The following is a 24,556-nucleotide window of genomic DNA, read 5'->3' as shown; positions in this document are numbered from 1 at the left end:
ATTTTTTTCTTTCCCTAATCTAGTTGCCTCGATGTTTACTGGCTTCTGTTGCTCGCTCACTTTCCCTCTTGAGAGAGAAATGTCTCCACATTGGAAGTGATCTCTATCGATTCTATCTGCTCATTTCTTTTTAATTAGGTGATTTGTTTCACTTGGTAACTGTATCCAGCTACAAATTGTTTATTGAAATTCAAGACAGCAACAAACCCTTTCTTTTTGTTTTAAAAAAAAAATCCTCATGAATAAAATATTGACAGAAAAGGGAAAATAAAATCTGTACTCACTGAGAGTGGACAGCCCATGGCTGAAACTCAGACCACACAAAAAGTTTCTACACACAAGGACACTGAAAAGATTAGAATTTTATGGTCTAACCAGCAGAAATTCGAAACACTGATAGAAATCACACGCTTCCATTTCACTAAAATTAAGCTATTCTATTTTAGGCCAACTGGGTGATGCAAGTTGGCAGCCAAACCGAATGGGTCAAACACAAATCCGACCCGGTTTGGTGACCATTGAAAGCATTTTAGACATGGTCACCTTTAGTGATTCGATATTTCTGTTACTCATTGGAATTTAATTTAATGGTATTACTTTTTTAAAAATAGATTGAAGCAACTCTTCATCTCATGTGACAAAGGAAAAGAAAACTGAGCGTTTGAGTGGGCGAGCTGCACTGAAAAAGCTAAAACTCATCTCGAGTAATGAAAATTGTCTATGTGTGGATGTACTATTGCAAATGGAACTCTGTGAATGGTCGTGACAGCCAAGAAATAACCTGTGACTGCAATCTCCCAAGAAATAATATCTTAATATTAGGAGTCTTTACTTGAGGAAAAGTATTTCCACTTATGCCACACTTGAACGGTTCCATCCATGCAAAAGTGTATGTAAAGAAAAATGAATGTTTTAATATATTGTTAAATCATAACTGCTTATCAACTCAAAGACTGGAAACAAAGCAAACAGCTACGCTTTTCCTGGAACTTTACAGAACATGTGATTAAAAGCATTTAAATAAATGGTCAGGTTATTTTTGCGTGATAATAATCGTTGCAGACTTAGAGTATTCTGCATTTTTCAAATGGAAAAAAAAAATTCATATAGCTCTGGGCTTTTATTAACCTTTTGCCAAATGGTTCTAAGACAAGCCACAATGATTAGACAGAGCAGACAGCCATTATACATCCATTTAACTCCACAGGTGTAGGTAAATGGCTTTCAGGCACAGCAGTTCTATATCACTGCTGTTCAGGGATGGAAATTAAGACCACACAGGACGAAGGAAAAACAGCACCAGAGCATGCCACTCATCTGACACACTGATAATAATTTTATTTTTTTACAAATTGGGCCTTGTGAAAAGTGAAGACATTGATAGCCTGTTATATATGAGATCTCTACATATTCAATTAAACTTCAGCTCTCCGGGATCTGAAATGTCAGCTAAATATAAATACCCGTGGCTGAGTTTCACATTCTGATTTTCAATCACCAGTAGCACTGATTGCACAGTCAGATGTGTTATTAGGCACACACAGTTTTCTGTCTCCTTTTTTCTTGGAGGTCATCGAATAAGTTCTTGGGGTTAGCGCAGAGATTTACAAAAAAAGCAAACTTATTGATTTCTGCTTTTTACTATTAAAAACGAATAGTGTTAAAGGTTTTCATTTCAGGAATAACAATGTAACCGAGCGTTAAAGTACATAAAAATGGCTTATTTGAGTACCACTGCCAACTTATCACTGTAAAAGGTGATTAAAAAATTAAACATAATTAATTATAGAACAGTTGCCTTGAAAGAGTTTAACAAATAAACCTTTATGACCGTTTCCTCTAAAATTGCATGTTTCCAGATTAAATCTAAATAATTATTTATATTTGCCAGCTAAACAGAAATAGCTTTGTTTTCCTATTTAAAGTTGCTAAAGATAGATTTTTATTTTAGCTTACCAGAAATTGCAGTTATCTTTAATATTAATCTAAAATGACATTTGTGAATTTTAGTGTCTGTGTGTATAAAATGTAGAAACCTAGCTGTGAGAAAACCTTTAAAACTAAGAGCTGAAGACACTATATTACATAATAACTTCCTTACACAGGACTTTCTTCTGACCGAGTATTGACAGCCTGTACCACCCTTGTGTGTCATTTGCCTGCAGAAGTCAAATAATGTAGAACATACTGTGCTTTTCTCAAGGCAGCACCGGGTGAACATTTGGAGGTTTGTGTGCACTGGCATCTGTAGGGACATTAATTTACATTCTGTTTTATAGTTATTTGCTTGTCTAATCACTCACAGTTACATGAAGATGTGGTTGAGTGGATCTAATTACATATTCTCTTCCCACCTGTGTAATTAGAAACCTGCAGAAAGACAGGAATTTTGTTAAGAGAGAGAAATTATACTCTCCAGTGTGTTTATAACCAGCAAGGTCTATTATTGTCTGAGCTGCATGGCCTGTCCAGATCACATCTGAGCATTGTGATGCACCCTGCAACATGAGGCTACAAAGTGAGAACAGGAAAGGCTGGCTTCAACATAATTGTGGGCAAAATACTAGAAACAGTCCAGTCAGCAAACCATACACAAAATTTCATGATATCTCCAGCCCCATTAGTAACACGATCTGATTGTGAATAGCTCGTTATCGGATTGTGTCTCTTAGTTTGATTAGCCATGCAGTACATTGTCAATGTTGCTCTTGGGTTTTGCATCTTATGTCTTGCCTACTGTTTTAGATTGCTGCCATCATCACTGAACATGAATTATGCTAAATGATTCAGGCTTTGTTTTTGTACAAGACTGAGCTATTTGACTGACTCTCTGTTAGCGTTTAGATCAAAAGACCACTGGGGCTAACACTGAAATGCTAACATATGTCACAATGACATGGCAAAAATGCTGCGGATTAGAAGGCAGTTCTCTGTGTTGCCTGCTAACTGCTTTTCTATAGCGGTTAAAAGGCAATTTTTTGTAATCACCAAATAAACAAACAAGGTTCAGATAAAGAATTTCACTTTTTTTTTAGTTATAGTGCATAAAAAACACCAATAAATCATTAAACTAAATCCTTAGAGGAGTGAAAAAACTGTACAAAATCAATTAAAAGGGTACAAAACCATTTGCTTTTTGTTCCTCGTGTATCAATCTCAATATGTGAAGTTCATGCATGTATCTGTTTCCCGCTGTAGTTACTGTTTCTCGCTTACATCTCCCCACTTGTGTCATCATCTTGATTGTCTTCAGCTGTGTCTCGTTAGCATCCTGCTTCCGATTCTTGATTACCCTGTTGGGCATAAAAAGTACTGCGTTACCTTTGGTCTCTGTCTCAGTGACTGTAATTCTGTCCTGTCTTTCATCATGTGACTTGTGGTTTTAATTTTGTGTCGCCTTTTTTTGGATATTGTTTTGTTTTGTGTGTACTTTTTGCACTCAGCCTCATAAAAAGGCTTCCTTCCCGTGAATCCTGCCTGTCTCCTGCATCGAAATTTTACATCCTCTACATTTTACTCCAAATTGTGTGCATAGATTTGTCAATCTCCTAAGGACGCTAAGGAAAAAGTCAGGATATTGTTAATCTTGACTGTCTTATCTAATCTTGCACTAGATGTGTACAAGATTGTTTTTGGGGGGGTTTTTGCCTCATGTTAGCAGCAGAGGAAATGATCTCTAGTAAAAGATTTTTTTATTTAGGGTTAAGATTTAGGCCCCAGCTTTTCTAAATATTGCCTTGTGTGCCTTTATAAGTCTAAAAGTTGGTAAAGTAGACTACTCTTTTGGGAAAAGAGGGGTCAGTTTTTGTTTTTTTTAAGTAGCCCGTTAAAGACATTTTTAACATTTGATATAAAAAGCAAACAAACAAACAAAATAAAATAAATCATAATACTTGATACATTTTTTTTCTTTATGGCTATTAAACCCTGGGCTGTGCACATATGTCTATGTTCAAGGACTCCTTTTCTTGATCATGACTATGTGTCCAAGGGACAATATGCCTCTTTTTTTTTTCTTCCTTTCCATTTTTATACTGTTTCATAGCACTATTAGTTGGTTGACTGAACCACAGATGAGGTATGCTTTACAGAATCCAAATCACACTAGAGCCATTTTTCATCCTGTGGAACTCTTCACAGGCAAAGAGCCATAGATGGGCTTGTTCACTTTCCTTATTTGTCCTTGTCTGCTGGAGGTTGCTGCTGGCTGACATAGCCTGAATTTAAGTGGACATCAATCTCGATAAAGAGGCAGAGGCAAGAGTAAGGCGGGGCAAATAAGCATGTTTCATATCACAAACTGAAATATTAACCTCCAATTTGAAGTAAAAATAATTGGCTCGTGCTGTGGTTTCGAGGCATGGTGTCTTTTAGATTTCTGTGTCTCTATCCAGTAAGTCACAGCTGTAAAAACCCCTGCTCAGAATAGGACAAGATATGTCTATTTGCATGGCTGTGTCGTGTTGATAACAAGATTTCCTCTGGCTGGCCAGTAGCCTATCTCAGTGGCGCAAAAGTGATGCAGGGAAAATTTGGCTCAGAGTGGCAGCTGTGCCACAGTGGACTGGACTTCCTGCACTCCTCATAAATGAGAGTCATTAATTCTCCATGTAGGCAGAGTTTTTCACATGTAGCGCAGGAGCCCATCTCTCTATAGGACACAGCTATAGTCCTAGCCTCACTCAACCCAGAACCACATCTTATTCTCCGGCTTTCTTCTTTCCCTGCCTCCCCCTGTGACACTCTCTGCTTTCCCTCAGCTGTGTATAAAGACAAAGTTCCCGGGCTAGCTCTCTGTTTGTTGAGCCCATCTGATAAGTTGCAGATAAGTCACCACTGCTGGGAAAGATTGCCATCGTTTTTGATCCTGGAGGCACTCTTCTTTTCTCCTGTGATGAAATACAAGTTGCTCCCAGTTGGCGCTGCTGACCTAAATTTTCAGTATTTGCAACTGAGAGCTTTTAAGCTTGAATTTAGATATACTTTTACCTGTGTTTGTTTTTGTGAGCAGACATACCTGGGGCAGTTGAATGAATTTGCATTATAATCACATTAAATAACAAACAATATGGAAATGCTACGTTCAGATTTTTTTTTTTAAGGAATATAAGGACACAAAAAGAAAGCAGTCAAACTAAACTGCAGTACGCTGTTAAAAAATACTTTTCTAAAAATGATTGCCATGGCTGCTAATAGACAAACAGCAAAAATATTTTTTCTTTGGCCATTGCAGGTGTTTTTTTTTACACTTAGACCATATGGTTACACAGTTGTGCACTTGAAGTGCTGCTGTAGAAAACCATTTGGCACTGATGTAATCTGTATATTAAGATCTCAGCAAGAATCACAGGCCATTTGCAATTCACAGTGTAAACAAACAGAGGGGCTCTTCAAAGGCTCTGACTTTGACATAATTGGAAAGGAAATGGAAGCAGAGCTGAGCTAATGTTTCTCAGCTTTTTTCCCCTGCCATTAGTGATCTAAGGTCCCAGAAGAATGAAAAGCTGGACAGGTCTGCTATCAAAGCACTAAAGTGTAATTTAGATATTCTTTTTTTCATTTGTTTGTTTTGTGTGTGTCCGGGGGGGGTATGTACAATATTTGCACTACTTTTTTTTTCTCATGTCTGCAGCTGGCTTTTTGTGTAAGGTCAATTATTTTTTTTAATGTTTTCTTTTCAGTCGCCATTTTTGGTCTGTTCCCCATGGAATGTTATCTATTCCTTCACAGTTTGGGAATACATTATTTTATTTTCCTATGATGGGTGGGGCGTTGGAGTAGCAAGCCAAAAGAAATACATAATTTATTCTTCAAAAACCAACAAGCTACTTTTGGAATTTTGATACAGATAAAATAAACTGTTAAGGGAGTCATGGAGCATGTACAGTGAGACATCATTGTTTCTGAAGTCTCCAAATGACAGGATTATTATATTTAGGTACAAAGTAATTGTGGAGTACTTATCCACAAACCAGCCTTCTGGTTTGTGGATGGAGATGCATGTTCTGTACTGTCTGCAGAAATGGGCCTTTAGCTATGAATGAGTGGTTTGGTGATGTCCAGTTACCTGTGGCACGGCAGTCAAACTCAGAGCTGCCACCGTACAGACTCTAGCACATCGATATAAATCAACATTAGCAGTGTTTCAGTTTACTCAGTGAGCCTTTAAAGGGCAACAGCAGTTTGCCTAATTAGTCTGAGGTACTGTGCAATGTGAACCATACAGAGTTGTACATATTAGATCATGTGAATGCAACATCCTTTTGAAAAGCTTGCAAATATGTTCATTAAAAACGATGAAAACAAGTGCAGATGATATGTTAAGTGTATCATGTTCAACAAGGCCCTCTGGCTTGTGTCCACACAATATTAATGAGCCATTGACCTTTTTCACAGCATATGTAAATAAGTGCTTGGCTTTCAAAAGTTCTATTAAATCAATTACTCATCAGCACTATTCACTACATGGAGCCTAACAGCATTTTGTAGACTTGATTGAGTTGATCTACATAAAAATTGAATTTGCCTCAAGAAGCATTCATGCTCCGTAAGTGTGCTTGCAGTCTGAGATGGGAAGGTGGTAAATGACAATACTGTGCAGCAATCAGAAAAGAAGATGTAGTAGTTTGCAAATTGTAAACCGTTTGTGTCCTTTTTGTAAAAAGCTCCATGACAATATAGCAAATATTGTCATGTTTGTTTATGTGCTCATCTGCAGAGATGTAAGCCAAAGAGAGGAAACATATCTGCACTTTTAAACCTGAACGGAAGTGTGTGTGTGTGTGTGTGTGTGTGTGTGTGTGTGTGTGTGTGTGTGTGTGTGTGTGTGTGTGTGTGTGTGTGTGTGTGTGTGTGTGTGTGTGTGTGTGTGTGTGTGTGTTTTCATAAATAATGAATTAAAAATTCCTAGGGAGGTTGACATATTTTTTCCAGTCAATTAATTGCTTCAATATTAATCAGAGGTAGGCATAGCATTGCACCATTAGTACAATTAGTAGGGGAGACCGGGGATAGTTGTAACGTGGGTCAGTTGTAACACTTCCAATTTCTCCAATCAGGGCTAAGTTTCAAATGATGTGACTCATCCTGTGCATGCCCAATTCAGTTCTGCTATCACATGTGAAAAATCAGCACATTTTGTCAAACACAGACAATTTAACACGAAAAAAAGTAATTTGTATGCCAAAAAGTAAGTTTTTCTACTTCATTTCAATTTCTAATAGCATTATCTGCTTTTCAGTTAAACTCATCAAACTTAAATTATGTTATTTGTATGTCTATGGGGATATATTCTGTGTAGGTCTTTAGTGCTAATGTTTTAGCCGTTGGCTGTAATGTTAGCTAGTTCATGGCTATAGGAGTCTGGGTTAGTTGTAACAGCAACAGTCTGGGTTAGTTGTAACAATAATGCAGATGTTACAACTTACCACACTATTACTTTAACTTATATTAAACAAGTTGGGGCAACGACATCAGCAGAGAGAGGTTCACTGGTCGCATTTGTATATGCGGTTAATGCCATTGGCAACACAATTCCTCCACTGTTTGTGTTCCCACACATACACATTCCCACACTGTGTCAGAGATGGACCAGTAGGAAGTACTGGTAGTGGAAATAAATCAGGATGGGTGCAAGAAACAGATTTCCTCATCTTTCTGAAGCACTTTGCAAACCACACCAAGGTAAGCCATGATAAAAAGTAATGGAATTGCGATGCTGGTGAACAACTACATTTTTTCAGCTTCATTGTTATGTTCAAAATTGGTGCAAGAGTTGTAGGTTATAATGCCCACTGAGCCAATGAGGCCAAACTCAAGGAAGACCAACCAAAATGAATGAAATATTCAGTTGCAGAAAATTCTATAATTTGTCTTTTTTGGGGGGTTGGAATATGTTCAAAAGCTAGATTTCTGCATTCTGTCACACACACACACACACAGCTACATAAATGGCTCTAAGTGCATTCATGTGTTGAATAAACAAAGATTACATGTTAATATTTTGTCAGTACCCTTATTTCATTGTGTTACATTTCACCCCGGGATATGTTACAACTAACCCAGACTATGGGGTTAATTGTAACATTTCACTCTTTGTGTTTGAGGCCATACCATGCAATGGGTAATTGTGCTGCAGAGAAAATAGCTGCACTATTTAATAGCCGAGACATGTAAATACTTTGCATTACATTTTGAATCCACTACCTTAAAAGAGCTTCAATTTACAGACAGAAATGTGAAAAATGTTACAACTATCCCCGGTCTCCCCTACCATTTTATTACTTTTTCTGTTGTTTTTCACCTTCTGTGAAAACCAAAAGAGCCCAAAACACAATCAACTGAAAGCAGCTTCAAAATAAAGAGAAAAATATTCAAAAGCATTTTTTAATTTACCAGTTAGATAAAACTATGCACTGCGTTTGGAAACACAAACCCACATAAACAAAATGTGAGCAGTTATAGCTGGCACCTAAATAAAGACCCATTGCAATTGCACACCACTGAATTGAGCAGCACCGCAATGTAAATGAATTCAGGGACATGAGTGGAGACTTTTCTTTGTACTTGATGATTGTGGTTTCTGTTTTCACAATGAATTTCTGGCATTGTGTCAATCATACAGTATTTTTCTTGCAGTGTGTTCTTTACTATTATTGGACTGCTACGTTTACCAAGCATGTAAACAGGCCTTTGTAATTTGAGATGGACCTTGCAGTGCAGTCATTTTTTTTTAATAGTTGCTGTACTGACAGTTATTTTTGTCTGTGAGCACTTTACCAACTGTGTGTTTGCACCTTTGCTCTTCTTCCTTCAACACCACACCTTTTTTTTTATATATATAACAGATGCCATGCTGCTGGTGGCGCAGAGGCTAGAGGGACCTTTCAACATTGAATCTGTCATGGAGCCTATTGATGTCAAGATTTCAGAGGCCATCATGATTATGCAAGATAACAGTGCCCAGGTCTCCTACAGGGTATGTCAATTAGGTACATTTCTCTAAGAACCAAAGTAACACTTCAGACAGGCTGACGAAGTCCAACTTCGTCACAAAATGAGGAATAAGCTTTGCTGGAAGTCATACTGGGCTGTGACTAAGGTGTGGATTACAACACATTCTAATTAAGTCCAAATTTAGGTCTTGTATTTGAATTATATGTTTCAAGTTGGTCAGATAATCTTAGTTCAACTAACAGTAGTTAATGTGTTTCCTGTGTTTTACTGCATTTTTCTTTGCCCACAAAATTGTAGACAGAAAGGAGGAAGAATATTTTTCTGCCTACACTGAATTAGATGCCTGTTCCAATTCAAAACTAAATGCTCAGTTGCCTTTCCCATGCACCAGATGCCGTTTTGTTTATGGCTTAAGTATATGTGGTGTTTTACCAGAAGCCCGTAAAAATTTAACTCAACAAACTTAAATAGCACTGGTCACAGCTCCTAGTCGGATCACCTATCAACATGGTTGCCTCAACTTGACGTAAAGCACTGTCACACCGGTAGTCAGGGGTGAATCATTCACAAGACCTTATCCAAACAGTGTATTTTACCTATTTTCTGCATCCCAAGTAATTTAAACTGTTGACAGTTGGGTACCCATGTTCTTGTAATTGTAGGTTTTTCAAGGCTGTGGTCAGCCAAAACCCGCAGGAATCACTAGGTCTGCTCGTGGTGTTTCGGATGTGTTCAACGCCCGCTTCAGGCCCTACAGCCCAGAGGAGAGGCCTACCACTGCAACTGGCACAAGCCTAGATAGACTGGTAAGAAGACAAAAGCCAATGCTTTCTGTTTTCAGACAAGACACTGCTTCAGTGTAAACATCATTTATCTTTTTGACTTGACACTGTTGATTAAAGCTGGTGATTTGCCATGGTAAGCCCCCGGAGCCGGAAATTAATTCTTTGTACTTGTCCTCCATTCAGACCTTTCTATCGATTTGTGTTTGTTAACGAATCAACAGCTTTACCCAAAGACGGCATGGGAAGGTGTGATGTACTGCATTCACTGCCCTTCTCATCCCCGTGCACTTGGCAAACAGAGAAGGGGAAGAAGGGAGATGGATAGATTTTTGTGAGGCTGACCATATCAATTCCTTCTTGAAGGCGCACCTTTATTTTCTGTCAGATAATCTGTATGTTTGTTCAATAGGATCTTGATACATGAATTTCCATCTCAAAGAACCTTGAGACCTAAAATGCTGCATCGGGGTAAAGGTTAACATGGGGGTGGCAGTCCAATTTGGCTGAGAGACAGCTCTGATTGTGTATTACTCCTGCAGCATTACTTCCTTTTACCCTTCCTCTCTTATACCTGGCCTTTCGCATTGAATCTTTTCAAAATGTTTCCGCTATGCTTGTAATATTTAACCTTGAAAAGGAGAAAATTATTCAGTCTGTTTTGGTGAATGGCAGCCTCATTTCTCATAGTTTTTAAAACCTGCCAAATCGAATGTCTTAGTTCTCTGTGTGAGGTTAATAATAGGTTATTTAGTTAATGGGTACATAATTTGAAAAGCAGCCTTTTTTTGCCATCTGGCTCTTGAAATCCCACAACAACAAATGAGCTATTTGTTTTATTCAGTCCTAATTATGTTTTTGCACTTTATCTAATTCATTCTCGATGCATTTTTGATGTCTTATATACAGCAGTTGGCTTTTAAGCGTTATATGTCCGTCAGTGATTTCTCCCACCTACGCTGAATTAATTAAGACTTTCTGTTTCCCTGCCTTTATGCTGCAAACCAGAGGATTGTTTGGAATGCGATGCAACACAGTGTAAGGTTCAACATTTTATACTTATGTTTTTGCTGGGACCGTTATCTTGCACTGTTTTATGCATTAACTGCAAGGAGAAATTGTGTTTTTTTTTTTTTATTGTGTGGATGGGGATGCACACACACTCCTCTAATGCTGTATTCAAAGCATTAGAGATTTCTAGCAAGCAAGCATTGGGACTTGTAAATCCCAGTGGTATGCAGCACTTGGTGTGCTAAGTGTCATACTCTCATTTTCATCTCCCAAGGGATTCAATGTCAAATACTCTCATTAAAATGTTTCCTGTGATTTATAAGGTGCTCTAATGCAAAACTCTTCGAAGCTTGATAATGTGGTATATCGTGGCATCAGAAGTGTCAGCTGTTAAGCACAGCGTTTTACAGTTGAGTGGCTAACACCGCAGGGATTGTTGAACACATGCCACGGTGTTCTCAGCTAGTCAAGATGCCTCTCCGAGATCCAACACAAACGTTCATCAACCGCCGCATCTATTCGAGACACATCCTAGTCCAAAACTCTCATTTCTGTAGCTAATAGAGTCAACTCCACAAGGATCCCAACCAGTCAGCAAATGACCTGCTCCGTCACAGCTGACAGAAGGGAGAGCTGTGAAGTCTTGGTGGGGGAGTGTTACGAGCAGCAGCAGCTATAATGGTACAGTGATACGGGGGCACCAGACTGCTCCCGAATAACTAGGCAATAAGCCTCCTTAGAGCTTCTCGCAAAATGGAGCTCAGTGGCAAGGGCTTATTTTTTGACATACTATTACTAAACCAGTTTACATGAGCAGAAAATTCTATTATCAACATGCCTGAGGAATCCATGCTGATCTGGCCACAGAATGCTGCAAATTGTGGGTTTTCTATAATAGGCTGTACCATGTGATGTTTGGCTTATGAAAAATAAAGAAAGATTCTTGACTTATCTTTTAGTTTTGTCCAACTCATGTCCACTGTTCCAGTTCAAAATCAAAACTATACTTGCCACAGATATGTGTGGCTGGGTGAGGTGGGGGCGCTACCTCACGAGTTAGAGTAGCTCATCGGGAACTTGGTGGTTCGATCTCTCGTTGCTCCAGTCTGCCAACTGAACTCGCAATGCACTCACTGGAGTATGAATGTGTATGACTGTTAGATAGAAAGAACATAAGTCTAGAAAATAGTGCTTGTGGGTGAATAAGATATGTTGTATAAAGCGTTGTATTAAGTTTTATATATATATATATATATATATATATATATATATATATATATATATATATATATATATAAATAAATAAAGGAACCAGTCAATTTACCATATGTTTGCTGTTGGTATCCTCCGATTCAAATGTGCATAATATGAAATATGCCTACTGAGCTATATTGACTCATACTGTGCAATAAAATGCTGGTCAGATTTTCGTGGCAACTTGAGGGAACCAAAACAAGCCCTCAAATTAACTCTGACATTTTCAATATTATTGTGAATTTGTTAACAAACACTTCGAGCAGATATCGAGCAACATTTGCATAATTCAACCAATTTGATGGGCATATCCTGTCCTTTTAGCTTTATTTTAGATCTCCACTAATTCCCAGTTGGGAATAGCTGTCTCTTTACCACATAGCTGCTTCAGTCAGTTGTTTAAGGAGACTTTGTCTGCCTCGTGCTTGATGCTGACCAGACAGACAATGTTTTCACTAAAAACACTAAAAATTCATCTATAAAGGCGTGGGCTATAACCCAAGTAATTCAAGATCATTCTTTTTAACTTGTGTTGGTCTGCTTTCCATTTTAAAATAGATGAGGAATTTCGAGTTATGTCTGGAATGCGATGCTTCTTGAGACTGAGAATTATGTCTTCATTTGGTATATACTCAAGAACATCATATCAGTATACTCCTTTTTCCATGTTTTGTCATCACTGTAGTACTCCTAATCTGGTTTTAGACATCCAGGTTCCAAAATGATCCAAAGAAATGTATTTTAATCTGCCTAACCTAGAATGTGATGCCATTATTCATCAGGCTTATTTCATCTTGCAGTTTTTTGTTCTTCCTGGGGTATTGTTTGTTCTTGGACACCAGACATATATATTGAGCGGTCAGCTGTGCAGTCTGATCTCATAAAATATGAGATTCCTAAAATGTCATTTTAGGAATTATCACTGCAATTTTTTTTCCTTTTGTGTCTTTTCACAGCAGAAGTGACATCTAAACTTTCAGTTTTTTCATGTGTCATTTCATCTCACAAAATAAAATGCAAAAACCTTAAAATGCACAGACATGAAGTCAGGAGCTATTTATACATAATCCCATTTTAAACTAAAACATTCTCTGGAAAGATCCTTGTGTGAAGTTTTGCTTCAGTTTTTCAATGCTGTGTTGCACAAAAAGCAAGCAAAAGACAGCCACTGCACCTACTGCTGTTAGTAGAATGGCTCTCTTTTGTACCCATATACCCTTATGTTCAGAAGCCTATTGATGCTGTTGTGATCTTTCCCATCTTTAGTCTTGTGAATCTGTTTGGTTTTGGCAAAACATTGATAGACAATTTGGAAAACATGAAGCAAGAGAAATGCTGGACAAATAACAAGTGGAAGCAAATTCACATACAGAATCAAAGTGTGTTGATGCAGTTCACTTATTTACAGTACAATGGGGGAAAAAATCTATAATAATACCTGGCTGTATATTAAATATCAGGATCTGATTGAAGTCTAGAACTTTCAGAAACAGAAGGTAAAAGCAGTAAAGTCCTTGCATCTCAAGGAAGGAAAAAATGAGTTGTGATGTCCATGAGCTCTAGACCTTCATTCAAGTATTACTAACAGTCCTTATCTTTAAAATTGTCTTTGTTCAATTACTTTTGAGCATTTAAAAATTTCAGAAGATTTATAAAAAATGTTGCAATAAGGATTAAAGTCTGCTCTTAAATGACATCTTGATTGGTGGATTTGAAATCTACTGAGGAGGTGTGCATAAGCAAAGCTACAAATATTGTGTCATTGTCCAAAGGTATTTGGACAATGACACAATATTGACACAATATACTTTTGATACCTGATTTAGTGTGCAGTGGTGTACCTTGGACGAGTGAATGTGTTTTAGATGTCTCATTCATCTGCTGTGAAGTCCTGCATTTTACCTCCAGCTGTCAAACCTCTAACTGTGTAAAACTGGTTGTTAGCATCCAGCCAGTAATCTAATGTTGGCAAGCGAGACCATGTGAAAAAAAATTGTCCTAAAATGCACGAGTGGATCTGTGACAAAGTGTTTGTTTATTTGTACATTTCTACCTCCTGAGAAGTCTGATGATTCTGTCAAAGTTCTGCAGTTGAGGTAACAGCCTATAACCGTAACCGCCTGCAGGTATATGTTACAGTACTCCTGGTTTGTTAGATATGTGTCACTGCTGAGGTTAGGTATAATACATTTATAAATATATGTAAATAGTTAATTCTGAAAACTTGACTGAACACATAGTACAAAAGTTAAACAAAGTCCATTGAACTTAAGTTACCAGGACTTCTTTATAGCCTCTTTTCCACTAATATCTGCTCGATTTGACTCAGCTCGACTCGACTCTACTTGGTATTATTATTTTCCATTACAGTTGAGAATCATGGGTCATTATAGCAACACAGCAAAAAGTCCTGTGACGTCGTTTTTATGTGACACAAATACAACACAGGCGATGGTAAACTAGCTGTTCAGTCTGTGGCTTTTTGTCACTCTCGGGGACCGCAGTGTTGGTTTTTGTGCAGCCATTTTCCTCATCGTCAGGTTTCAGAAAAGGAAAAGGTCTGATTTTTGTGAATGAGTCGCTCTCATGACTCATCGAGTGATGACTGGCCAGTCAGATACGAAAAAAGTACCTTGTACCAGGCACTGCTACCTAATGGAAAACACTAAAAATCACATCGAGTTGAGTAGGTTCTAGTGCAAATGGATTTATGAAAATCAACTGTCCAGTAGTGTTTATGAAATAATCTCTTACCCTACACTGTATGCTGTAATGCTGCAGTGCTGTACCAAAATACGTTTGTATCACAGTACAACTTTTCCTCACTGAAAGTTTGGTCACAATTCTCTTCACATCAAAGCAAGAAAAGAAAAAGAATACACAAGCACAAACGTCAAACGATAGTAGCCTTCTGTAGCTTGGTAGAGTTGTAAAGCACTTTGGTCTTACTCCAAGATTTTTACAGTATGTGCTGTATATATAAACTGAAACTGCTGCCTTGTTACCTTAGTGCTTAGTGGTGTAAAGGTACAGCTAGCAGCTGTCTCCTGCCATCATTACTGTGGCTGCGTTTATGTGTTCATCTCGCAGCAGGGACATGACTGGGTACCCTGCGAGAACACATCTTTGTTGTCCCACACACTGTTCTCGTTTACATTCTGGCACGAGATAATTACCCACGACAGTGACACTGCTCAGCCCAGTGAAAGTTGACAGCAGTTTAAAGTGTCCTTTGATAACAACTTCTTGTTTAGATTCACTGCTAAGTTTGCAAGTCAAAGAATGAGGAAGGGATGGCAGGGAGTGCTTGTGTTCATTTCTTCTGTTGCCTATAGAGGAGCCTGGAGGAGCAGGCCCACCTCCAGCTCAATGAGCCATGACTGTTTAATTGCCTGACATTCTGTCAGAGCACACACCCTCAAAGCTCAGAGAGAAATGGAGATTTTAAAGTCAAAAGAGGGGATAAAGGCACAACACACTGTCAGGCTCAGAGGTGCATTAAAGATAAGAAGTGGAGCTTTTAATTTGACATTTGTAACAAGTTTTTGTGCAGTTCAATTTAGTGTAGTTTTATAGGTCCTTTTTTGTCCCCTTGTGTAATGCATGGTTTGCAATTTATATGTATGGCAATATAGCACAACAGTGAGTGCAGGGCACAAACAAGGCTAGACTGTGGAAAGAGCCAGTAGGGAACACTAAAAAATAAAATAAAGCCTTTGATCCATGAGTTTGTGCACATAGTACTGGACCCTCTTTTTGCATAGGTTTCAGAAGATGTTTTGGAAATATTAGAGATTATATTTTTATATTAAAAAAATTAATCCATGCACATAATGACTGATTATTAATAAATGAAATAATTTGGCAAAAGAAGTCCTCCCCCTCCTTCCCATCCTGGAATTTGTTGAATTTTAAAAACACAAACATCATTTACTTGGTTTATTTACCACAACTCTGAGATTTGTTTGAGCTGGTTCATTTCACATTAGACAAGGGTATTTTGCCACAAGAATCTTACAAACGGAAAGTAAATCGCAGAGTAACAACAGACAGAAAAAAGGGGGGAACAAAATACCCTGTTCTGAACTTGAGCGCTCCCTATTTTGCATTACAAATGGCACTTGTAAAATCATGCCTCCACCAATATGTTTGTTTCTTCAACATTCCTTAATATTCAAAATCAGCAATTACTTTTTTGTTTTTTCCCCTGCACACAAACAAAATCGCTTGATGAGTGCACACGTCAAATGGAAAAGCTATAATTGTAAATAAATTATAGCTCCTCTTTTTCTTTCCTCTTTTTCCACCGCTGCATAGAGCAAATGTTTTTGAAAGCCAAAGTCAACAATCAACTGCGGCAGGTGACCCGATGACCGAGTGGTTAGGGAACATAGCACTTGGGCAGCAACACCGCAAGCTATGAGCCTGTGGTTCTGCGAAAATATACTTGTCAGAACTCCTGCATAAGTTGTATAATGGTTTCACTGTGATTAGCTGAAATCTCCAAACTAAATTCCCCAAAAGCTTGGTTAAATGTAAAAAGTGTAAAAACAGATTGCAATGATTTGGAAATCTCACAAGCCCATATTATAGAAAACATGTCACATTTAAAAAGGCATTTTGCTTTTTCATGAAAACGGCTAACTCGTGTGTTATCGTTTGAAGTGATGGCTGCAACATATCTAACATAATTGGGATGGAGGTAGCAAAAGGTAGGAAAGCTAAACAGCTGGAGGAGGTCAGTAACATGATTGGTTATAAAAAAGAGCATCTCAGAGAAGCAGTTTACCAATCTGCAAAAAAAAAAAAGAAAACAGGCTCCACAAAGTGTCAAACAAATTCAGAATAATGTTCGATAAAATAAAATTGTTGAGACTGACTCCCGGGTAATTATAATGTGCTTTGAGAGGATCATCCTAAACTACTGTTCTGGACAGTCATCGGTCCACCTATGCGGGGAGCTCTGTCTCACCTGCAGCATATTAACGGATGTTGATGATGCTATTCGTTGACTTCAGCTCTGCGTTTAATACAGTAATCACAGATGAACTAGCACTGAAGCTTCACAGCCTGGTTACTATTCACTGTGCTGTTGGATCAAGGACTTTCTCTCCAACAAGCCTCAGGTAGTGAGAATAGAGGACAGTACATCATCCACACTGGCCCTGATTACAGGTGCACAGCAGAGTTGTGCACTCAGCCCAGACCTCTTGGCACTATTGACTACACTGCCACCCACTCTACAAATAACTTTGTGAGTTTTGCAGACAACACCATTGTACTGGGTCTCATATCAGATGATGATGAGGCTCATTACGGAGAGGATGTCCAAACAACCTGGTCCTGAACACCAGCATGACCAGAAGACTCATTGTGGGGTGACTGCAAGGGGTCGACAACACATAACATGCTCCCCTCCTTGTACACGGGGAGGAGGTAGAATAGATAAACAACCTTATGTTCGTGGGCATTCACATCACAGCTTGAATACATGTCACCTGGTAAAGAAGGTCCAGCAAAGGCTGCTTTTCCTCAGGAGCCATAAATGGGATGGGCTCCCCTTGAGCCTGCTGCAAACTTCTGCAGAACCACAGCAGAAAGCATCCTCTGTCTCAGTATGTCAGTATAGTATGGCAGCTGCACGAAACAAGACAGAAAGCACTTGGCTTGGGCAGTGAGAACAGCACAGGGGATTGTGGGAAATCCTCTCACAGACATGGACTCAGTGTATGCTGACCGTGTCCAAAAGAAGGCCAGCTGCATTGCTGCAGACCCCACCCACCCAAGTAATAAACTGTTTGCCTTTTGGAAGAAGGTATAGGACCATAAAAACAAGAACCAACAGACTGAGGAACAGCTTCTTTCCCGGAGCTCTGAACTCTATCACCCCACCCTACCACGCATACAGACACACATACACACCTCACGCTTTAAAGGGCCGATACATGTGCTAGACACTTTGTAACGCCAACGCTACATTATAATTGTTTCCCTATTGTGTATATTTGTTCATTGTCATTCTCTGTCTTTTTAATCGTGTCTGGTTATAAGCTAATTACCACACAGAATTTTGTTATGTGACTGCATAATGACAGTAAACAATCTGAAAATTCTGTCCTCTAGAGTATGTAATTTCATCAAAAGATTCAGGGAATTGGGAGAAATCTCTGTGTTCAAAAGGGAAGGCTGAAAATCAATATCATGGCCATGACCTTTGGGCCCTCAGGCATCACTGCATTAAAACCGGGAGTGATTCTATTGTGGAAATCTCAGCATGGGCTTAGGAACACTTCCAGTAATCACTGTCTGTGAACTCAGTTAACTGTGCCATCCACATTCGCAGTGCTGAAAGATTTAAAGAGGTTTTTCAGCAGCATATACTCTTATATAGTTTTCTAGGGAAGACCCTGCATATTTCAGCAAGACAAACTAAGACTAAACTACGTAGTATTTACTGCATCTATTACAAAAGTCTGAGCAATGAACTGGTCTGTCTGCAGTCCAGATCTTTGACCAGTTTAAAAACATTTGGTGGACCATGAAATGGAAAAATATGGCAAACACAACCCAGAACTGTTGAGCAGCTAGAATCCTATATTAGACAAGAGTGGGACAACATTCCTATCCCAGAAGTCCAAACACTTGTCTCCTCACTTCCCAGATGTTTACAGACTGTTGTTAAAACAAGAGGGGATGATACACAGTGGTCCACATTGGCCCTGTACCAACTTCTTTTAGACATTTACCATCAAATTCAAAATTGCAGTTTTTTAATGGTGAATTGTCTTAATGCAGTCCTTTATGTTTATGACATGTTTTTCTATGGCCTATAGTGAAATAAATATGTATTTATGAGACATGCAAATCTTTGCATTGTATTTACGTTTTACACAGCATCCCAACTTAGCATTTATACACTAGGATTTCTTGTTATTTCTGGATTAATGCAACCACTGAAACCAATCTATCTGATCAGTGTTAAGTGATAGGACAACAAGGGCTACTTGGATGTGAAAAAAATGACTCTTTTCTGTGAAAGGCTTTAAATTTTTTACATCTATGAAAGTTGTATAATGCTGATTGCCTTTCAGACTAACTATGTTTTTAAAATCATATGCGGTTCATGCATACATGTCTTAATAAACTTAAGTTTCACACCTTAAATTTAAGGTGAGCACCCATAAACATTGAAATGGCATGATTCACTAAGAGGTCTAGGTCCGGGTCCCCCCCTGTCCTCCATGAACCTGAAAGATAGGAGGGAACTATGACAAATAATCATTCTGCACAGTGAAGGTCAAACATTCCAGTGAAATGACAGTAAGCAACACACTGCCCTCACTCCAGCGTTAGTTTGTTTCTTTTTTGTCCCCTGTGCTTTACAGTAGGTGGGAGGACATCAAGTTAAAAATTCTTCTAAATTCTTGGTTAGGTCTCCCAAAAAGAAAAGATGGTAGCACGGTGGATCGATGGCTGTCTAGAAGGTTTTGCACTTGTGATTTTGTTTACTTTAGATGTTTAAGTTTCCTCCCGCTAAAGCATGCAGGTCAATAAATAGCTATTAGGTGTGACAGTGTGATTGTCTCTGTTTGTTGACTGTGTGACAAGTGATCTGTCTGGGCTCTTCTTTGTGCATTTAGCAAAATGCACGGGCTGTATCCCTGCATGATTTGAATTAGGAGCATATGAGGAATGTGAATGACTGAATAAAAAATTCAAAAGGCAGCTGTTCAGCTAGATTCTGATGATTTGTCTGAACTGCCAACTTGCATACTAAATCTCTTTTATGTGAAGTGGAAATGGTGATTTAGCTTTTTTTTTTTTGCTTTCATATGTAGACAAATGATCAGTTAGTACATGAATAACTTGGAAAGCAAAACTGTGTATTCATGTGCATGATCTTTGTTCTTTGCATTCCTTACCATGTTCAGCGGCAAACACTGAGTAACATACATGTGTGGTTTGTGAAGTCACTTGACAGGGAAATAAAAAAACATAACCACTCCTTTTAAAAAAATCTTGACCCTAGCATTATATTTCTGCCATCCAGGGATATGACAAGCCACTGAAACATTCTTGTTTTGGATACAGCCTAATGGAAGTAAAGTGGGCCTATCCACAGCTCCTTTCTCTGAGTTGTTTTATTTACTGACTCTTACCAAAACCATGCAATTATGTAGATTCCACAGATTCTAGCATAACTGATACTTTCTCTGAGACCACACAAAAATAAATAGTCTGGCAGTGCATATGTGGCATGATACTTCAGGACACTGTTTGACCATAAACGCAACGATTTTCTAGGCAAGGGGTGGCACTCATGCATGAATGTTTGAGTGCTTAAATTAAAGCCCACCAAAAACTATAGCTTGTAAATCCAAGTCACCACATCGGCACCGCCTGACACAGATTTGGTCTAACAAACTGTGACGCTCATTATGTGAAAATGTGCTTCATTAGTGACTCCTTGATGGCTGTTTTGGAAGACCACCTTAACAAGTTCACAAGTTCCTTTTTCCAACTAATTACCTGTACAGTTGACAGTTGCTGTGCGGTGGTGGCTGTTTGTTTAGAAAACAAAGGAGCAAACCAAAAAGAACCAAAGCAGACAACATGTCAAGTCGACTCTTTCTTCATAAAACAGCTGTGTTTACAGTTGGTAAGCTAAAAGAGGATGTAACTTTCATTTAGAAGCATGGGACTCTGGTTAGCTTACAAAGTGTAAACATGTGGAGTTGCACGGCGTGGACATATTCTAAAATTTACGATGGGCAGAAACCTTTAGAGCCACTGGTAGATGTGCATTGCACTGTATGCTGTGCATGTGCTTTAAGAAACTTTTTTTTTTTACTTATATGGTAAAACCACAGTCCTAAAAAGTACATTTTTAAGCTTGGTATTAGTTGTCAAAGGAGAAAAAAAGCATAGCAGATCCAACCAAACCTGACTAACTTAGGTGGATCTGCTATGAGATCCTGTGATTTTTTTTTTTTTTATTCAGTGAAATCTCCTCCCTTTTCCCAGAAAAAACATTTCTGTAGAAGAAAGAGAGAACAATATGTTATTTGCACTTACTGGTCACTTTATTACGTACATATGTTTAACTGCTTCTTAAACCAAATGTCTAATCAGGCAATCACATGTCATCACCTCAGCACATTAAGGTTATAGACATGGACAAGATGACTTGTTGAAGTTTAAACTGAGCATGAGTGGTACTGAGTTGTTGAGAAACTGCTGATCTACTGGGATTTTCCCACCTCTAGAGTTTACAGAGAGATTTGTCCAAAAAGGAGAAAACATCCAGTGCGCAGCAGTTTGGTGGAAATGGTTTGTTGATGCTAGAAGTTAGGAGGAAATGACCAAACTGCTTTGAGATGATGGGAAGGCAACAGCCACTCAAATAACCACTCGTTACAACCAAAGTATGCGTACGAGCATCTCTGAATGCACAATACATCAAAGCGTGAAGCAGATGGATTACAGCAGACCACGCCATGTGGTCTTCTGCTGTTGCTCAAAGGATTGCTGACAAACTAAGGCTGCGTGGACTCGCCAAAATTGTAGAGTAGAAGATTAAGAAAATGTTTCGTGGTCTGATGAGTCTCAACTTCTCTTGCAGCATTTACATGGTAGGGTCAGAATTTGGCATAAAACACATAAAAGCATGGATCCATCCTGCCTTTAATGGTTCTGGCTGGTGGTGCTGTAATGATTTGGGGTATTTTTTCTTAGTGCCTCTTACTAACAGCTGAACATAGTTTCAACGCCAAAGCCTACCTGAGTATTGTTACTAACCATTGTTACTAATATCACAAAGAATGAAGGCAGTTCTGAAAGAAAAAGAGGGCTACAAAAGTAAACAGATTTCAACTCAGAGACTCGGCTGCATTATCTTAATGCTAATGTCGGGGGGGGGGGGGAGCAGTGACATTTAGTAGAGCTGTGGGATGACTTTACATTATTTATATTCTTTGTCAATTATGTGAATTTGTTTGTCAGGAGTTGTGAATGTTGAAAAAAAATAATGAAGAAGCTTGTGGCGCCTTCATTGATTTAAAGATGAAGCACTTAGTTTGCCCTCAGTCACTCGGTTGATTCTCAGGCTGACAATATAAATTTGCGTGGGAAGGCAGAGGAATGACACATTGCTGATATCTGGCTTGTGGCACCACTGTGGACATATTTATTCCTTGAAAAGAGCATTTAGTGCTTTTGGATCTATATGAAGGTTTTTTTTTTAACCCAGTCTGTGTGGGTTGTGTTACGTTGTAAATGAGTTTTTCCTCATCCATGGTTTACTCTCGATGCCACATTTTAGGTCAAGATGACACATTTCAGATGACCAGTAACCACAAATCCCAAGTTTAACGACAAGCAACAAGTTTGTTGCTCATAATAGCAAGAATCTGACACTGTTGTGAGTGGGAGTGTGGTTCTGATTGCATGGGGCAAACAATACAGCTTTTGAGGAAAAAAAAGGAAGTTGTTTATGTAAATGTGTAGGAAGTAGAGGCTGCTTTGAGCACATCACCATCACTTCCTATGACTAAATTATATGTAAGATGAGCATACAGAGACATTTCCCATAGTGACACATCTCAATCAGGTTATCAGGCAACTGCAGCTGACAGTAATCCAATGCTTTATGACCTTGATCCTATAGTGATAAAAGAGACATTGCACATGCTGTATCAGGGCAAAAGGTGCAACAACCATAGAATACTTATCATCCATTTGTTACTGTTGTCATTCACAAGGCAACACTAGTAAGGTTGTCAACAGGGTGGAAAGAATAACAATCCTGTGTCTCACTGTCAGCTGGGTTGAACAAAACTTTTAAGCTAAAAATATAAGATGAAGAAGCCGTTTCAGCAGAGGGATTTATTCTTCAAGACAATTTCATAACAATCTTATTGCATACGTAAGTGCCTGTGGGTGTAGGACAAGAGGTATAGATATTTTATTTTGTTTTACTTTCTCCAAAGCCTGAGGTGGTTCAAATTAAATTCCCAAAACGACAAAACTGTGATGTGTATCACAATGTGAGTACGGGGCTTATCAAAGTTCAGAAAAGTACAATTTAGATGGTTTTTCAGGAGCCGGCTTAAGAGAAAACATAAATAATAAATAATTTGATAAACAAACTCAAAAAATACAAACTCAATTCAGAAAAGATAGATATATAGATATAGATATAGATATAGATATATAGATAGATAGATATAGATATGTGTGTAAATGAGAATACAAAATTAGAAGAGCAAAGAAAATCTATACAGAAACTATGCAAACATGATCAGTGCTAGTCCAGTTTGTCCTCTTTTTACCATGCAATACTTAAAAAAATATCAAAAGGACATTTAGAGAAAACGGCTTACAAAAAGCAGCAATTACAGCTAGCAAGATAAAAATACTCTGTCCTGGATTATAGGTATTACGGTATTAAGATACTGCGTTGGCTAAAGCCACAGAGTGCCGCGGTGTTGTATGAGAACATTTTATGTGACAAGAAAATCTCCAGTCAAAATTGTATTTTTTTTATTTGCTTTTTGAGCGTCTTAAAACAGCATGCTGTCCTCTTGTGCAGTCATTCATTTTGATAAATGTGGGACCTGACTCTGTTTGGCTTGCTGGTCATGCCACGATGGCCCAGATGCATCCATCTTTTAAGAGTAAAGGCAAAATATAAATATCAATAAAAAGACATTCAGACCACTTAATAATTTATCATTTTACTAAGCTTTAAATGATATACCGTGATCCTATTTTGTCATATTAGTCTTCATTTTTGAACGTAGATACAGAGAGGAAATGAATACTGGCACAATAAGTTCTCCAAACCTTGTTTTTCACCACCTCTGAGATTTTTGCCGTCCGAAATGCCAAACAAATCCAAATCCCCTGATAATTTGCAGGTCTCAGCAATCCATTATTAACGGCTTGACTTTCTATGAAGTCAATTTTGTGACCATTATATCTCACTATGCTTTTAATATCCCACATATCCTTATTATGGTTTTCTGAGAAAATACACAAAACCAGCATATAAAGGATCCATGTAATGCCTTACATCTGCAATCCAGTTGGATAATTGTTTCAGGGATCTTGGCCAGACGCAAAAGCACAGCTTGTCCACAAGTATATGCTGTATACAAGTAAAAGGTCACATTATGCTCCATTTTCCTGCAGTCTCAAATCGGCCTATATATGGCAAAGATCCAAACATGACCCACCCTCTGGCGTGGAGATGTACAAATTCCATTACATTTGTGGTTTAGCTTACAAAGATCACATACTTTATACTACCAGATGGGTATAAGATAGTTGCAATGATAGATATGTCATGAGTTTCTGCTGTTACAGACAGCTGAATGTTACAGTGGCTGAATCTGCTGTGGAATTTTTTTTGTAGCTGCAAATGAAATTTACGAAACCATAAACGTGGTTTATTAAACGAAGAGAGGCACAGGAAGGGAAGTCAGTAAAAACCGCAGATATTGGAAAATGCATAGTATAATAAAAATGGGCGCATAATAACTGAGCTAAAATCA

The 24,556-nt window shown here is 38.3% G+C and overlaps 1 protein-coding gene across 2 annotated transcripts in view; it reads left to right on the top strand.

Annotated features, from left to right (window-relative positions):
- The window catches only part of gpc6b (glypican 6b), an 84,756-nt gene that overhangs the window by 46,944 nt on the left and 13,256 nt on the right, over positions 1 to 24,556 (top strand). Inside the window, exons 5-7 of one of the 2 annotated variants that reach the window (XM_080903051.1) lie at positions 8,847 to 8,977; positions 9,618 to 9,761; positions 10,746 to 10,775. In XM_080903051.1, coding sequence (XP_080759177.1) covers positions 8,847 to 8,977; positions 9,618 to 9,761; positions 10,746 to 10,775 — 305 coding nt within the window. The remainder of the gene's footprint in view (positions 1 to 8,846; positions 8,978 to 9,617; positions 9,762 to 10,745; positions 10,776 to 24,556) is intronic. The other variant, XM_080903052.1, reaches the window with a different exon arrangement.

This window comes from Rhamphochromis sp. 'chilingali', assembly GCF_963969265.1.
Source record: "Rhamphochromis sp. 'chilingali' genome assembly, chromosome: 14".
NCBI classification, from domain to species: Eukaryota; Metazoa; Chordata; class Actinopteri; order Cichliformes; family Cichlidae; genus Rhamphochromis; species Rhamphochromis sp. 'chilingali'.
The sequence above is the reverse complement of the archived record's forward strand: the minus strand, read 5'-3'. Positions and strand labels throughout refer to the sequence as shown.